This window comes from Capricornis sumatraensis, chromosome 19 (genome assembly GCF_032405125.1).
Source record: "Capricornis sumatraensis isolate serow.1 chromosome 19, serow.2, whole genome shotgun sequence".
NCBI classification, from domain to species: domain Eukaryota; kingdom Metazoa; phylum Chordata; class Mammalia; order Artiodactyla; family Bovidae; genus Capricornis; species Capricornis sumatraensis.
This window is the reverse complement of record NC_091087.1, coordinates 35,827,790-35,845,708: the sequence shown is the minus strand read 5'-3', so window position 1 is coordinate 35,845,708 and position 17,919 is coordinate 35,827,790. Positions and strand designations below refer to the sequence as shown.

The 17,919-nt window shown below is 46.8% G+C and overlaps 1 protein-coding gene across 2 annotated transcripts in view; it reads left to right on the top strand.

Annotated features, from left to right (window-relative positions):
* Positions 1-17,232, top strand: part of TJP1 (tight junction protein 1) — a 259,849-nt gene extending 242,617 nt beyond the window's left edge. The window contains exons 20-29 of one of the 2 annotated variants that reach the window (XM_068991334.1): positions 1,454-1,804; positions 2,131-2,370; positions 2,961-3,815; positions 3,912-4,009; positions 5,253-5,480; positions 7,654-7,829; positions 10,407-10,878; positions 12,099-12,316; positions 13,177-13,260; positions 15,804-17,232. In XM_068991334.1, coding sequence (XP_068847435.1) covers positions 1,454-1,804; positions 2,131-2,370; positions 2,961-3,815; positions 3,912-4,009; positions 5,253-5,480; positions 7,654-7,829; positions 10,407-10,878; positions 12,099-12,316; positions 13,177-13,260; positions 15,804-15,898 — 2,817 coding nt within the window. In that variant the 3' untranslated portion in view covers positions 15,899-17,232. Of the gene's footprint in view, positions 1-1,453; positions 1,805-2,130; positions 2,371-2,960; positions 3,816-3,911; positions 4,010-5,252; positions 5,481-7,653; positions 7,830-10,406; positions 10,879-12,098; positions 12,317-13,176; positions 13,321-15,803 lie in introns of both variants that reach the window. The other variant, XM_068991333.1, reaches the window with a different exon arrangement.
* The last annotated feature ends 687 nt before the right edge of the window (positions 17,233-17,919 follow it).

Here is a 17,919-nt window from a genome sequence, read left to right as displayed (position 1 = left end):
CGTTTGACTTATAGTACATTTTTTCCAAATAGGTTCTTAGACTAAGAGATTCTATTTAGTTAAGAGATTCTTAAACTAAATAGATTCTCTTCATTTCCACACTGAACTCCCGTGAGTTAACTACTTCCACCTGGTTTCCAGGAAGAGTTCCTCTCTGCAATTCTGATGGTCTTACATGTTCCCTACTGAACCAAGAAGAGTCATCCTGGGGCTTTCTTAATAGGAGGCATATGTCATCTCTGGCTCCAAGCGCGTGGTTCTTGCTCCTCGTGCATTTCATACCCTGCAGCAGATCAGAGAGTTCTGAGTTGCTCGTCCCTAGGGCTGTAAGCACTGCCCCGACTGGCCCCTGGGTTATAGTCTTGCAGGCTCTGCAAGTGGAGGTTAGAGTGGAGAGAGCAGGCAGATTTTTGCAGTGGGAGAGACTCCGCTCATCATCCCTGGCTTTCCAAACTGCTGGTCAGGGACAGCTGGTTTTTCCTACCTGGAAGAGGCATTCAGGATCAGGCTCCTGCAGAGCCAGGATCAAGACTGGGGGAATTGCCATTCAGGCGGCTCAGGCCTTGTCTGTCCATCAGTCTGTGCTGGTAGAATTCTGGGTTCCACATCTTCCGGGTCTCGAGCCATACCCCACCTCTGGGTCTCCAGGGGAGGGGTGGCTGTTGTGTGTGGTCCAGGCAGTAGCGTCACATCAGTGCGCACTGAGGGCCTGTTGTTCCCGTTCCCTCAGATACTTGTGTGTTCTCTCTCACTGGCTCAGCAGACACTCGGTGGAGCCTGGAGCCGACTCAGCTCTTAATCCTGCATAGAGCATCGTTCCTGCATCTTCCCCCCGCCCCACCTCTGCTTCCACTGGACACTGACTGCATCTGTGCACAGTTGTTTTAACAGCAGTTCCTAGTGAGCAGCCAGCACTTAGCTGATGCTTTTCCATGTGTTCTATAAAAACTCCAGGGCCAAACACCAACTTTTAATCGTCGTACGTAGATTTTCTGTATACTTAAGGCCTTTCACTCAGCGTGCACTGTGGTGTTCATCTCCTAGTCAGTCTCATGCGCGATGTTCTGTCAGTCGGTGTGTCTTTGTTTCTGTGAGCGTGGCCTGGCCACATCCCCCTCTTGACCCTGCTCTGGGCTGACAGGCTAGCAGGTGACCAGGTTCCACGAGCCAGAGGAGGGCCAGGGCTCCTTGGCTGTCTTCTGGGGCTGGGCATCAGGGGCCAGCGCTGTCATGCCGGCCAGCCGACCTCACTCATCCAAGCCCTTCAGATATCCGAGGGTGCTCCGTGTGTCCGCGTGTGTGCTTGTGAAGTCTTCCTGACCTTTCCTCAAGCCTCTAGACGTAGCTGTGATTTCTCCGAGGACAAGTATCCTTTTCAGTCCCCTTGTGAACTGAAGGCCATCTCTTACAAAACTGCTGAATAAAATTTCTAATCTACTTCTATTTGACCCAGGCGGACGGTGCTACAAGTGATGACCTTGATTTGCATGATGATCGCCTGTCCTACCTGTCAGCCCCAGGTAGTGAATACTCAATGTATAGCACGGACAGTAGACACACTTCTGACTATGAAGACACAGATACAGAAGGCGGGGCCTACACTGATCAAGAACTAGATGAGACCCTAAATGATGAGGTGGGGACTCCCCCGGAGTCTGCCATTACCCGGTCCTCTGAGCCTGTCAGAGAGGACTCCTCTGGAATGCATCCTGACCACCAGGCATATCCTCCCTACTCACCACAAGCGCAGCCACAGCCAGGCCATAGAATAGACTCCCCTGGATTTAAAACAGCCTCTCAACAGGTAAGCAGCAGCATCAATGTTCTGCAGGTGGAGGTACTTTATCGAAGTCTAGATGTGGTGACTGACTTAAAGAATATGGTGTCCTTTCTCGCAGGTTAAGATTTAATCTCTCATTTCAACTTGAGAATACCAAGGACTTAATTCTAAACTTTGTGTGTTTAGAATCTCACACAGCAGTATACTGAAATTTAAAAATTCAGAACATGAGGTCACAGTTTTTTTACTCAGCACAATTAAAATGTATGTCTATCAACCACTGTAAATGGAAGTGGGGAGTTAGCAGTGAACAGAAGCATTATATTTAAAATATTTTAAACACTTCACAGAAAGCAGAAGCCTCATCTCCAGGCCCTTACCTTTCGCCTGAAACAAACCCGGCACCATCAGCCTCTGCTGTTAATCCTCACATAGACTTAACTAATGTCAGACTGGAGGAGCCGAGCCCAGCTCCCCCCTCCTCTGACTCACCACACGCCGACTCTTTACGAGCTCCAGGCACTGAGGCCGCTCACGTGCAGCTCAGAGGTCCAGAGCCGTCCCTGTCGTCGCATGTGGGCCCAGCAAAGGTACCTGTGCCGCGGGGGCTGCCCTCACCCGCCGCTCCCCGTCAGCCTGCCACACGAGCACGTCTGCTTTCCCTCGAGTGTCCTCTGCTTTCACTGTGGGCTCGACACCATGTTCTCAATCACTGCAAGTCATCTGGTTCTGCAGTCTGCATGGCTTCCAGTGGTGCCTGATTCTTTAAATAGGCCTTTTAATTGGGATTGGTACCTAATACTTTTATAGGATTTTAATGTTTGGCTTTAGAATCTTCCAAAATTTCTTAATATATTGTTCAGGTCCATTGTAAACTGCTTTACGTTTTCTAAACTATTGTGTCCATAAATTTTCTTTATGATTTTCATTTTCAGTGTCCAAATCAAGTGGAATCAACAGCTGAATGCATTAATTTTCTACTAAACTTCATTTAGTGTCGTTACATGCTGAAACATAAAAGCCCCTACTTGCATTATAAATTTTGAGCTTTCACTTAAATTTGCTTTCTCCACTAATCTCTTTCTGTCCTGGTAATAAAGGGTAGAACATGTCATTTCTGTCTCTTACTAGACTAGGAATTGAAGCCAGCCTGTGTCCTTACGCATGGCTGTTTACACAGGTGTACAGGAAGGACCCCTACCCTGAGGAGACGAGACAGAACCATGTCTTGAAGCAGCCAGCTGTGGCTCACCCTGGGCAGAGGCCAGACAAGGAGCAAGGCCTGAGCTATGAGCCGCAGCCTCCGTACACAGAGCGGCAGGCTGGCAGGGAGTTGGAGCAGCCCGCATACAGATATGATGCCTCTGGCTACCCGGAGCAGTTTGCTCGGAACTATGACCCCCGTCTGCGCTATGACGACCGCCTCCTCACCTACGAGGAGCAGTGGCCCTACTACGACGACAAGCAGCCTTACCAGCCCCGGCCTCTTGATGGTCAGCCTCCCGTGGAGCCAACAGAACGAGGGTATTTTCCCCGTTTTGAGGAGCCGGTGTCCCTGTCCTATGAAGGCCGAGCGCACTACGACCCACTGCCCAGGACCTCCACCTTGCGGCACGAAGAGCCGCCCGCCCCTGCCCCTGGGTACGACGTGCACGGAAGGTACCGGCCTGACACGCAGCCCTACTCCACCACTGGCCCCAAGGTGCCTCCTGAGCCCAAGCCGTACTTGGACCAGTACTCTCGGAGTTACGAGCCAGTGCCAGCCCAGGGCTTCCCCTCCAGGGCAGGCCCAGGCCACTATGAGCCTCTTCACAGCACCATGCTTGCTCCGCCACTTGGCCCCTCGTCCCAGCACAAGCCTGAAGCCGCGCCCACAGGCACCAAACCCCTGCCTCCACCCCCGGCTCCAGCCGAGGAGGAGGAAGACCCAGCCATGAAGCCACAATCCGTGCTCACCAGAGTGAAGATGTTTGAGAACAAGAGGTCTGCTTCCATGGAGAACAGGAAGGATGAGAGCCATTCCACTAGTTTCAAGGTAAAGATCTGATCACTGTTTCCCCGCCTTGTGTCCAGAACACATTCAGTGATGAGCGTGCAACATGCCTAAGATGTGTATCTTCTTTCTCTGCAGCCCCCAGAAGTCACGTCAAAACCGGCAGGTGCTCCTGTCCCAGGTCCCAAAGCCCCTGCTCCGAGTCAGCTTGGTGAACACGACAGAGCGGCACACAGGTGGGTGCTCCACAGCCTCGTGGGTGGGGAACAAGCCCCAGCTGGGGAGTGGCGGGGAGGAGGGGGTTTGCGGGTCTTCACTTGAAATCTGCCATGTATCTTATGCAGCACATCTTTGTTATCCTTTCCATAAACAAATCTGAAAATTTTCTAGCAAATTTCTAACATATGCTAATATACAATTTTAGAGCCCTAACTTCGGAAGGGTGTTTTTAGTTTTAATAGTGCTGTTGGCACACAGGCTGTTAGTTTTTAGTGACAAGAAAACAGATAGCTGTGAACTAAACTTCATCTTTTTAAATTTTTGTCTGTACTGTGCAGCATGTGGGATCTTCGTTCCCTGAGGAGGGACAGAGTCCATGTCTGCTGCAGTGGAACTCTTGAGTCCTAACCACTGCACCCTGGGAATCCCAAACATAATCTGTTAGTGAGCATGTAGCCTGTGACATGTGCCTGCCGTGGTCAGGAGCACGGTCAACATCAGGATGACTGGGCAGAACGAGGCTTCGGGGACCTGCTGTGCACGCTCCGCACTGTGGCTGCCCCTGCTGTTGCTGAGCGACGGGCTGCGTCTGAGCAGTTCTCTGGCCTAATGTTTCATTGGCTTATATTTGTGCTTATAATAAAGAGGAACTACTGTCTAATTTCCTCTGGTTTTCCTGATGCCCAGTGCTTCCATGCAAATGTAAACTACGGTGTCTCCTTTAGCTGGGATCATTCATAGGTAGGCTCTTGTACACGGAGTAAGTGTGTAATAACTGACAGCTTAGCCCTCCTTGGTGTGAAGCCTAGTGTATCTGTTTCTGATGCTGAGTTTCTGAATTACCCAGCAGGGCCTAAGTAACAATACCTCCCTTTGCTGATGGTTGACTTCCTTTGCCTTTCATCACTGTCTAGCTCCTTCCTCACCTGGGGATCATCTATCGATCCTGGCATCGAAGTCTTGAATTCTCAGCTGTCGTTCTGACAGTGGTGCACATGCTGGAGCTCCCCACTGTCTGCCTTCCCTTCTGTCTCTGCCTCTAACCAGCTGGTTGTCAAGCTCAGTAGACGGGTTGTGTTAGGAGAAGGCTGCCCTCTGAGTGTGATGTGTGTGCACGTAGGGCCCAAGTTTCGGCCTTGGTGGCTACCCCGCTCAGCTAGGTCACGAGTAGTCAGGGTGTCAGTGGAAGGTCAGAGGTACCTATTCTGTTCTCTTTGCCAAGTTAACGTCTCAAATGTTCCATTTATCACTCGTTGTCAGGATCCCTGAACCACAGAGGCCTCATGTGAAGCCACCTGAAGACATCGTTCGGGCAAATCAGTATGACCCCGAGGAGGATGAGGAGTACTACCGGAAGCAGCTCTCCTACTTCGATCGGAGAAGCTTTGAGGCCAAGCCCCCCACCCACGTCCCCGCTAGCCACCTCTCCGAGCCCACCAGGCCGGCTCACCCCCAATCTCAGCCACAGTTTGCTGGTTACTCTTCCAAGTGAGTCACTTCATTTTAGATGTAAATTTTCAAAGTTAAGATGAAACAAAGGGTCACTTGCATCAAATGGAGTCAGCCACACAAAGTTCAGTGAGTTCTGAAGGGAAATGTTAGCTGTGTCATACTTACTTGATTTCTGTGGGTGTTAAGCAGTTCAGCATGCATGCTGTCCAGCCTGGGGTGTGTAGCTTTGTTCTTAGACCCTGGCGTCATCTGTGTGAGCTTCTTACATTAGAAAAGATGTTAAATGTCAAAGGGTTCTAAGGGTCCAAATACTTTGACAAAGGTAAGAGGGTGAGCATTTAAGAGACTGACCTTGAAGTCCCTCCTTCCCACATGGCACACTCAGTGCTGCTGCTTGGCATTCTTCTCGGTTTTTGTTCTTTAAATATAAAAGCAGGCTATGCTAGGGAGTGAAGAGTTGTTTGGTGTTTTCCCAAGGCAAGAACAAACGTGCCTGCTATCACTGTTTGAGCTTGAGGGGACGTACTGACTTCTGGTCCACTTGTCAGCGTGGGGCGCTGTGAAGGGGGCAGCACGGGGACTGAGCTCCGAGGCCCTGCCCATCGTCTTCCTGTTCCGTGCTGCACCCTTCTGTTTGCTTGTCTACTGGGCCTCTGGTTGCTTTACTTTTATGTGGATTTTGCTGGGTTACAAGCTACAAGCTCACCTGTGCCTGTGTGGGTTCCTATGTTGTGTGTGTTCTGGTTCTGCCTCTGGTTGAGCCCTGACTGGGGGCGAACTTCGTTCTGAGAATGGAGTGTAATCGCACACAGGCACAGGTGGGCCCATACCTGAGCAGAAAAGACTCACAGTAATGAAGACAGACGTGGATGTGTTACAAGGAAGTCATTTACACAGTGTTGGTAAGCAAGTCCTAGGTCAGCAGGAGAGGGAAATTTGGAGCCGTGTCTGAGCTGAGAGAGGCTGTTGTGTCCTCTTAAAAAGCTTCCATCTAGATAGTCTCTTTTGGGACCCCTGCAGTAGTAGTGTTTGAATCAGTAACTAGGACTGTTAACTACCAGGACTGGTTCAGTGTAGCCAGGTTGAGACATTGACAGAACATGAGGCAGAACCATAGTTCTGTTTGTGGCAGACTTAGATTGACCGTTTTTTTTGACTTTGCTCTTGTGCTGGCTTTGCCACCACCTAAATTTCTTGGCTCTTAGACTAGCTCTGACTGCTGGTCTAGGAGCATCCGTGTAAGACACTAGTGTGAGCTACGCCATGCGTGCCCCTCGCAGTGCACATGTGGCAGACTTCCTGTCCTCCTAAGGGTGTAGTTTTTTGAGCTGACCATGCGACTGGACCGTGACCAGAATCTGTGACCATTCCAAGTTCTGTGCTACCGTGTGTGCGCGTAAAGCAGGTGCAGCGGGGCTCTGCAGAGCTCAGGTGGCAGCACTGCGATTCTGGGTCCTGTTGTAAAGGTGTCTTCTTTGTGAATTTTATGTGTTCCCATATGAACAGTTGGCAATCTGAAAGAAAAAAAAAGCATACATGGCACAGTTTGATTTAAATGAGTCTTAAAATCAAGCAGTGTTTGCTCCTCTAGGAACTGCTAAACAGAGAATGGATCTGGTAAATTAAGGGCAGATTTAAAGACTACAGTGTCCATGTTCCTGGACACAGCAGAGTCCTGTCCCTTAAATGCTGCTTTTGGCTGCTTTTGGGCAGCGTTTGAGGAGCTGTGACAGAAACTGTGTGGCCCAAGAAGCCGAAACATTTCCTGCCCAGCCCTTAGCAAAAACGCCTGCTAGCCCCTGCTTCATCCTCTAGTGCCCAGCTGGTGCCTTAGATGCAAAAGCAGATGGGAATCTAAGGAGGATTTGAGCCAATAAATGTTTCGTCAAAATACTTAACAACCATTGCAATTTTTTGTGAACAACCGTCTTCGGTATTATGAAGTGTACCCGAAATTTCATCTGCCATTTGGTTGCCATCTTCTGGATGTCTTACTAATATTCTTACTATATCTGTAGTGTCTTCACCTCTCTGGTGCTGATGATGGCTTAACTTAGTTTGTGTATTTTGGTAGAGTACCCATACTCATAGGGAATAAATTGTGAAATTCTCAATTGAAAGCAAGCAACTTGGGGATGCCTAGAAGGATGGGAGCTTCCTTGGTAGTGTGCGTCATCTTCAGGTGCTGATGTGTCCTCATTTTTCACAGGGGGAAGGCTGCTGAGGCTGAAGCTGTGGACAGGTCGTTTGGGGAGAAGCGCTATGACCCACTGCAGGCGATGCCCCCACCTCCGCCGCTGCCCGCTCAGTACAGCCAGGGTGCTCAGCCCAGCGCCAACACGGCTCTTGGCCTCCACGCACACACCAAGGGGCCTCACGGTGAAGGTAGACGGCTCAGGAGTGGGCAGACAACTGTTACAGTTAGATTTATGAGGCTAACATTAGACTCGTGCTTTCTAAGTAAAAGTGGGTTTATGTAAGAAAGACACACTTGAATCCTATGGGCTTAGGACAGTGAAAAATAAGGATTTTGTTAAAAGTACATCTTTTTCATGACTGTTGCCTTATAGCTAGATAGATTTTATTCTGCCTAATACAGCTCAATTTCTGTACGTGGAGTTTACCAGTATGTCCAAAACTAAATGAACGGTGGTTTGTAAAAATCATGGTGACATCCCTCCTCACACGAGGTCTCTCAGCAGGGCCATCTTGGGGGTGTCCCTGCGTGTCTGCCTGTGTCTTGTCCTCCACATCTGTGATCAGTAAACTGTCTCCCTCGCCCGAGGCGCCGCCCCCACCCCCCTTCCTGCTTCCTTCAGCTTCCTCCTGCGTCTCAGCAAGTACACCTCTCCTGAGCCTCCCGCCATCTTTCCAGCCCACAGCCCAGACACCCTGGGAGGGCCTGTGGCCCCACCCCCACCCCCTGTGGCGCCCTCCCAGGACACACACGGCGCACGTCTCCGTCGCACGTCCCACTGCTGCAGACGGTGCTGCTCTAGTCACCGGTGTCCACTCCCAGGGCTGTGATTCGATATCACTGTATGCTAGGATTTTCTTTTCACACTGTCATGTCTGCAGACAGAGTTGAACTTTTTACTCTCCAAACCTTATGCCTTTTTGTTTTTTGTTGTTTTTTTTGCCTCTCTGCAATGGCTGGGATGTGCAGTGCTGTGTGAATAGAAGCGATAATAGCACACCTCTTTTGCTCCAGCTCCCACTTTGGGAGAGCAGATGGGCAGTGTGTGACTTCTCTGGGTGCCCTTCCTTCTAGTTTGCTGAAAACATTCTATCAACTGACTTTATGTGCAATTGTCCTTGGTATCCGCAGGACGCCCCTACTCTGCATGCACACTGAATGAAATCCATGGAGCAGAAGTCCCTGGTGGGGCTGGTGCAGTACAGCGCCCACCCCCCGCTCGGGCTGCACATCCGAGGATACAGAAGGCCAAACGCACTGTAGAGGATCCCATGATTTATTTCCTTTATTCTGTCCTGTGATAAGTTATATTACTATGCTCACAAAAAATTTTCTTGTCCTTGTCTGGTTTTGGTATCAAAGTTGTACTGGTCTCTTGAGAGCTGGGACAGGTTTCCTCTTTCTCTCATTTCTGGAAGAGTGTGTCAAACACTGATATTAACATAAAATGCAGTTGGTGTTATTTTACACTGACACCAGCCGTACAGAAGGTTCCTGACTTAATGACGCTTTCACTTTACTGCAGTACAAAAGCAAAACACACTCAGTAGAAACTGTACTTTAAATTTTGGTCTTTTCCCAGGTTAGTGAGTAGTACAATCCCTTGTGATGCTGAGCAGCAGCAGTGAGCAGAGCCCCAGTCAGCCGCCCCATCACAGGGGTGAACAACTGACACCGTTACAGCTGTCCTGCACCCAAACAGCCAGTTTGTTTTTTACTCTCAGGACAGCATTCAGTAAATCACATGTGATACTCACCATGCTGCTCTAACACTCCCAGGGGAATCAAAGAAGATCTGTACATGGAAACTCTTGTTAGTCCACATCTTTGCCAGGACTTGGCATCACCACACTTTCAAAGTTTTACAAATTCAATAGATGTGAAATCGTATTTTTTTGGTTTTGGTTTTTAATTTTCCTAAGTAACAGTGATGTTGCTATGATTACTGGTTTAGTCTTGTTTTCACTTGTATTTTTGCCTGTTCCTATTGGTTGATGCTTTCTTATGGACATACAGGTTTTTTTCTCCTAATTTTTATCAATTATGCATGTTATAAGTAGCTACTCCCACTCTGACTTTTCTTCTTTGACTTTAATTATGGTGAGGTTTGTAGTACTGATTTAACATAGACACATTTGTCATTCTGCTTCAGTTTTGTCATGGACACTGGAGTGGGGCTCCTCTGATGCCAGTCTCCGGAGGCACAGCCCCGACTCCAGGTGCATCAGCGCTGTCCCAGGTATCACACCGTGCTTTCTCTTGCTCCCTCACGATCACACATGGCCACCAGGGTCATGTGGTCCTCAGACTGGCAATCAGCCCCAGCACCGCCTCTTGACGCCAGTGGGAGAGACAAGCAGGTGGTGGTGTTGAAGCTTGTTTCAGGAAGGAAAGGCATTTGGGTTTCTATCTTCTGTTGGATGAAAAACTTTCAAGATTTATTCCCAGAGACCAAGTTTAGAATTACAGATACCATAGTTTCTGCAGAACATTACTTGTCGATACTTTGATGAGCAAATTGTTCATCCAGGTGGATTTATGCTTGGCCTGTTGTAACATCTTTTCCATCTCACCAAGCATTATAGTCGGTAAGAGATGGATTTCTAATTCTGTTTTTATTCACGCCACTGAAGATACTTGTTACTTTTTCTTATTGAAGTATAGTTGACTTCATACTAATTTCAGATGTACAGCATGGTAATTCAGAATTCACAAATTAAATTACGTTCAGAAGTTCTTGAAATACTTCTCTACTTTTTTTTCAGGTAATGCCGTGTCGTTGGATTTTCAGAACTCATTAGTGTCCAAACCGGACCCACCTCCATCTCAGAATAAGCCAGCAGCTTACAGACCAGCCCCCCGAGAGGACGCTGTCCAGTCTGCCTTCTACCCCCAAAAGAGTTTCCCAGAGAAAGCCCCAGCTAATGGGGTCGAGCAGACGCAGAAAACCGTCACGCCAGCATACAATCGATTCACACCAAAACCATACACAAGCTCTGCACGGCCATTTGAACGCAAGTTTGAAAGTCCTAAATTCAACCACAATCTTCTGCCGAATGAAACCACGCACAAACCTGACCTGTCCTCCAAAGCCCCCGCTTCTCCAAAAACCCTCCTGAAGTCTGCACAGCCTCCTGAGTTTGACAGTGGCGTGGAGACCTTCTCTGTCCACACAGACAACAAGCTGAAATACCAAGTAAACAGTGTTAGCACAGGACCGAGAGCAGTGCCCGTGAGGTAAGAGTCTTGTCTTTGCCCGGCCTGGTGATCGGCCTCATGTGAGTCAGGTGTAGTTGGGATACTTGCCTGATGATCTCAGCTCAGACTTGAAGGTGAGTGGTGCCATGCCAAACGCTGGAACCACTGCCATAGCAGGGATTCTGCAGAGATGATGATAGTGCTGTCCTGAAGCTACTGCTCATGTGGCTCAGCTGTCCTCACTCACTGTCCTTGCTGTGTAAGAACCAGGTTGAGGGACACTGCAGCTCATTCAGCATGACACGACCCCAGTCTGACCTCTGACCTCCAGCTGGGGAGGCACATCCGGAAAGTGTCTTGAAAAGAGTTTGTTTCCTCACCCACTGTTCATTTGCAGTGAGGGTAAAAAGAAACACTTTCTTAACGGTTGTGGTCAGATGGCGAGCAGATGAGAAGAGGACAGCCTGCCTGGGGCCAACTCCCTGAACCCCTCCCTTGTCTGCACCGTGACAGCCTCCCTCAGCCGCTGATACATAGGGACAGTCAGGTCCACCTGCAGGCTGCCCCTGGAGCAGAGGGACAGTCAGGGTCCCGAAGGAGTAGGCCACCCCTTCATCTGGCTGCTCAGGAGTGAGGCTGCAGGCCCTCACACTTAGCTTCATTTTGTCCAGAAGCTATCTTGCTAACCTTTAGTCCTGGCTCAGAACTTAACTCTGGGAGATCCCAAAAGCCCCCACTTTTGAAGGAGAATTGGTACCGCATCCTCTCCACGTTGTGTGACCATGCACACGGGCTGGCCCCTCTCCACATGTGTCTGCCTGCACCAGGGTCTTCATGACTTCATGGAGCTGGATGTCTGTGCTCTGGGTGGGAAGGGAAATATGTGCACACCAGAAATCCTCAGTGGAGAGAGAGGAGGCCTAGTGAGTGTATATTCTATCATGTCTAAGATGCCATGGTTGCCTTACTTATCACTAAGACAGAAAAAACAAGCTATCAAAACATGATGTGCCATCAATTTTAAAATACCAGTTTCATGGATGTAAGATGTTGGGTGAGCAGTGTATCAGGCTTTGCATGTTCTGGTTGCAAAACTTGTCCCGGAAGGGCATGTTTAGTTATTCCAGTGAGTAGGATCTGTCACTGAAACTACTTACTAAAATACCTTGATGATGTGGAGAAATATGCTTGATTAACACAGCCGTGGGAGCTTCTATGTGTCACTAGCAATGTACTTCAATGGCTGTTTCTGAACTCAGTCCCTCAGCCGTGGAGGAGGATGAAGATGAAGACGGTCACACAGTGGTGGCTACTGCCCGTGGTGTGTTTAACAGCAATGGTGGGGTGCTGAGCTCCATTGAGACCGGTGTCAGCATCATCATCCCCCAGGGAGCCATTCCCGAGGGGGTGGAACAGGAGATCTACTTCAAGGTCTGCCGGGACAACAGCATCCTGCCGCCTTTGGACAAAGAGAAGGGTGGGTGCGCGCTTCAAGCAGCCTGCATGCTCTTGCAGGCATATCAGGCCGTGAGACAGGATACCTGGCTGCCCTCAGGTTCCTTCTGCTGGGGAGGGGCCTGCCAGCCAGTCCTGGCTGCCCTCCCCCAGATTCATCTGTGAGTCCTTACCCTTGGCAGCTCTGGAGATGGATTAGGTAATAGGTAGCACCCACTCCAGAGGCCTCACTCGGAGCAGCCACCTGCTGGTGCAGGTAAGCTGTTGGATCAGCCCCCATCACCCCCAGACCCTGCACAGGCAGGATGCATCCCCACTGGCTGCCGCAGCTTGTGTCACAGTCTTCCTGGGTCAATCAGGATGACACAATAAGGAACCATGTTACAACTTCTTTTAGAATGTTTGCTTGTTTCTTTAAATAGATCGTTTTCACTCACTTAACTCTGTAGCAAATACAACAGTAAAAACGTAAGGTACAAGTGACCTCTGTAAAACATTTACTTCTGTCTCATACCATCAGGACCCTGCGGCCACCAGCAGTGTGCTGCTCTTCAGCACTTGACACACGGCTGCTTTAAAACTGAGATGGGCTAGATGTTCCAGAGATGTAGTAAATGGCTCACTTTTTGAAATAATGTTTTGGATACATTAGGTTATATAAAATAATAAAATTGACATCACCTGTTTCTTTTTACTTTGTAACATGGCTACAGGAAAATGTTAAATTACCTCTGGAGTCTGTTAGGTTTCTCTTGCTCAGCACCACTCAGAGAACTAACCACCTTTTGGCTTTAAGGCCTGTGGTTAGGAGAAGGATGAGAAGAACTGTGTCCAGAAGGAGGCAGCTGTCTAACCTCTTCTCCCTGCTCTCCCCTTCCCCAGGTGAGACCCTGCTAAGCCCCTTAGTGATGTGTGGGCCCCATGGCCTCAAGTTCCTGAAGCCGGTGGAGCTGCGCCTACCACACTGTGCGTCCATGACTCCTGACGGTTGGTCTTTTGCTCTAAAATCATCCGACTCCTCGTCGGGTACGCTGTCTTCTCTCTGTCCTTTGGGGCTTTGGGTGCTGTCATTGATTGAGCCTGGGCTTATGGCGCTACTCACGCTGATCATGAGCCAATCGCCCTCCATTCCTCTGGCCTTGCAGGCATCACCGGTGTTGTGGAGTTTCCTTGTGACGCATCTGTTGTAAATGAGAAGGGCAAGGTGGGGAAGCCTCTGCCTTTTAACATGGATGATTTGGCCAAAAGTGGACAGTTTCATGGTGGTCAACAAAATTATGTCAAAGATTTCTAAGATGTGGTGGGAGAACTGATTCTGTCCTGCATACATAGGGATTTTCATCTTCTTACAAAAAGGACTTGATTTATGTAATAACTTGTTTTTGGTTACTTTAATTTCTCAATGTACAAAATGTATATATTACTTTGTAGAGTGTGTGTGTATACACATAGACTAGAGGAACTTGAAAGATAAAAGACCTTCCACTGTGATCATACTTGGCCATGGTTTTTCCATGTAAAACCCTAAATACTTCTGTAATACACTATTTTAAAACGGCTTTTTGCTGTCAAGATCATGAATTTCAAGGCTTCCATTGCATTTTCACATTTCTCACTTCCTTGGGTGACTAAGTCAGTTAGAACTTTCTATATTTTTGGTATAGATCACTTTAGAATTTAAAAGTCCTTCTGAATTTTTGATAAATCAGATGATCCAATTATGCACTTTTAATTTGGAACAGTATGAGTAAAAGTTTTATGGTGTAAAGAGCATATTTTAATACTACCTAACATAAAATACTACATATATTCACACGTTCTCCATTTTCTGGGGAAAGTTAGTTTTTACATAGTAAATATTAAAGCTGTTTCTTCAGGGCCTCCACTGAGAACATTGTATTAGCCTAGTTTGAAGTAGTGAATTGACATTAATAATAAAGTTACACTTAAAACGTATATCCTGCAAGTCAGGTCTTAGTATGGGCTGTGACCATCCTTGAATCCAAAACAGGTTGAGAGCCCTAACTGTAAGTGAAAATCAGTATGCTTCAAATAGTTTGCCTTGTGCCATAAAACGTCATTTTTTTAGATTGAAACTTTTTCCTGTGTTAAATTTGAGTACTTAACACCTGGAAGAGAAATGTGCTTCTGTGTAATTCTGTATGACTTTGGAATGCTTTTGCTGCTATAAATTTCTTTTTTAAAAACTCAAGGGTAGATTTCAATAGCTACTGACTTAATCCAAGAAAAACGAGTATACTGAAAAGAATTTTTGAACCTAAAGATACTTATGACAACTCTGAGGAAAACCTTATCTCAATGCCTGAACACTTTGTTGTCTGCAGTATTACATAAACCTACATGTATCTTTGAACTGAACTCCTCTGAACTCACATGATCCATGACATTGCTGAGGTAATGGACAGCCTACTGTGTGAAGGTTCTGTGGGGTGTTTGAGAGTCTCCTGGCTTCTAGGTGCCAGTTGGGACCCCAAAATCGCTTCTGGACACCATCCTCTGGGGGTACAACTGCTCCTGGTGAGGAACTGTTGGTGCGCAGGCATCAACTTTTTGACAGTGACTTACTGTAGGCCCCTACATCAGGAGATGCCCTGGAGAAGGGGATGGCAACCCACTCCAGTATTTTTGCCTGGAGAATCCCATAGACAGTGGGCTACAGTCCATGGGGTCACAAAGAGTCGGACACAACTTGAGTGATTAATACCAACACTACCATGGACATAGGAGACAACAGGCCATCCCAAGTCTTCTTCATGCTGAGTCCACTGCCAGGGCTGCTTAGCTGCAGCTGTGAATGTCAAGTCACCTGGTTAAAAGGGCCCAGGCCTGGCTTCAGTCTCACACAGCTCACTGACTTGGAAGCTTCATGATGGTTTTTCTGTACAGCCAGAGCAGGCTGAAAAACTCTAGCCCACTCTCACTGTTTTAATTTTGGGTAGAGGGAAAGAGGGTCTTTTGGTGGGGCTCCCTGTGGGATCTAGTTCTCTGACCAGGGATGGAATCCATACTTCCTGCAGTAGGAGCAGAGTCTCAACCACTTGGACCACCCCAGAATTCCCAGGGAAGAGAGTCTTTCAAATTCTGTAGAATGTTGAGGGTTTCATTTGGTGTGTCAAGTGTGAGAAATGTGTTCTTATACTCAGCTCAAATGGAATGATCATACAATTTAATCCAGACTTTTGAAAGTGAAAGAAGAGTACTTTTAATGAGTGTTCGGACTTGGGCAAACTGGAACTGTCCCAGGCATATAATTACCCTGACTTGTATTTATTTTTTAAAAGGCATGAACTTAAGGAACAGAAATCTGCAGCAGCTTTTGGATCATTCAGTTCCAGTGGGTCTGCAATGAAAAGAAAGCACTAAGAGCTTTGGTGCAAGTGCAGTATGCTAAAGGAATAGAGGAAAATTGTGTCTACACGTCTTATATGCCCCGTGATTGCAAGCAGTTTAAGAGCCAGAAATGACGTGGACTTTTTTTTCTCTTGTAGGTGATCCTAAAACCTGGCAAAACAAGTGTCTTCCTGGAGATCCAAATTATCTTGTTGGCGCAAACTGTGTTTCTGTCCTGATTGACCACTTTTAATCCTTAAAATATACGAACTTGATTAAATAATGTGAAACTGGGTTAAACTTACTAAATCTAAAATGGAACCACTCTATCAAGTAGTACCTTTTCCTGGAGTTGATCCTGCAGTGTGTTAGTCTTACGCGCTGTGTTTGGATGGGGGAGGCTGAGTGTGCGTGCCTGGGAACATGCTGCCCACTGCCCATTTGGGGCTGGTGTGGGCTGGAGGCTTAGAGATGCGATGCTTTGTAATGACTTTTGTACTTTTATATGGTCACTTACTTAACATTGATTTCCGTTAAAATACCAGCCAGTAAATGGGGTGCATTTTGAGTTCTAGTCTTTCCAAAGTACACTGTTTCAGATTTTATTATGGCCCTGGCCTAAACACACACATTTTATTATGCATGAAGTAATATGCACACGTTTTTAAAATGCACCTCGAATATGTAACCAGTGTAGTGGATTTAACAGAAATGTATAGCAAGGGGAATTTGTGGTGTGTTGGGGGGGAGGTGCGGGTCAAGTGAAGACAATGACTTACTGTATACGAAAACTCACTTTTCTTAGGGAAGGACACCAAAGCATGAGACTGGTTCCGTGGCCTCTTCTGGATCCATAAACTAACCATATCACCACAGACATACTGACCAGCAGGAATGCCTTACCCTCATGTTTTTGTTAGATCATTCTGTCTGTGTATCACTAAGTTTTATGGCTTTGTGTGCATCGAGATACTGTATCATGAAAAAGATGGAGTAAATTGTGGATTTGGTGGTTTCAGAAATGTGTGATCACCCAGAAGAAAATAATGGTGTGATTTTGGGTGGTGTTTTTTTTTTTCCGGCAAGAGGCAGTGGTTGTTTTTCTTTTGGCAATGCATTTGATAAATTTTGATGTTTTAAGGATGCTTGTACATAAAGCGTGCATACCACTTTGTTCTTGGTTTGTAAATTAACTTTTATAAACTTTACCTTTTTTATACATAAACAAAACCAAGTTTCTTAAGGCTACCTTTGTATTCTCTCCTGTACCTCTTGAGCCTTGAACTTTGACTTCTGCAGCAATAAAGCAGCATTTCTATGACACACACAAGGTCATTTTTTAAGAAAAAAGAATGCACAGAGTTGTTACATTTTTAAGCGCTGCATTCAGAAAACACAGTTACTCAGAATTCTCTAGTTTGAATAAATTCTTGCAAAGTATCCCTACTGTAATTTGTGATACGATGCTGTGCCCTAAAGTGTATTTTTTTACTAATAGACAATTTATTATGGCACATCAGCACGATTTCTGTTTAGATAATACACCACTACATTCTGTTAATCATTAGGTGTGACTGGATTTCTTTTACAGTTATTAAAAACTCAAATTTCTAAATCTACAGAATAAAACTTTTTAAAATAAGGTGCTTGTTTGTCTGTTTGCCCACTGGTTCTAGTGTCCTGCAACTTCACAACCTAACATAAAATCCTGCAGACCAATCATCATCACTTGCTGCAGTGTTGGGCCTTGTTTGGGGGGGGGGGGGGGATTTCCTGTAGCCTGGCAGAGAACAGGCCATCTTAACATTGTGCCTGTAAGTCTACATGGGTTATGTTTATTCATATTCCTGAGGGCCAACTGGTATATAATTGGTCTCCTCCCTTAACAGTTTCCCCAAAACATAACATGGACATTTTCTGATGTTGCTATATTTTGGGGGAGATAAGGTATAGCTTGCATCTATAATTGCTTTTGTGTCAGTACCATACTGCCTTGATTACTATAGCTTTGATTACTATAGCTTGTAGTACATTATCAAGTCCCAGCTGATTCCTTCAGCTCTCATTTTCCTTCTCAAGATTGCTTTGGTTATTTGGGGTCTTTTGTGTTTCCATACAAATTGTAAAATTTTCTGTTCTAGTTCTGTGAAAAATGCCATTGGTAATTTGATAGGAATAGCATTGAATCTGTAGATTGCTTTGGGTGGTATACACATTTGTCTTTGACTGCTTTCATCAGTGTCTTAAAAGTTTTCTGCATACAGGTCTTTTGCC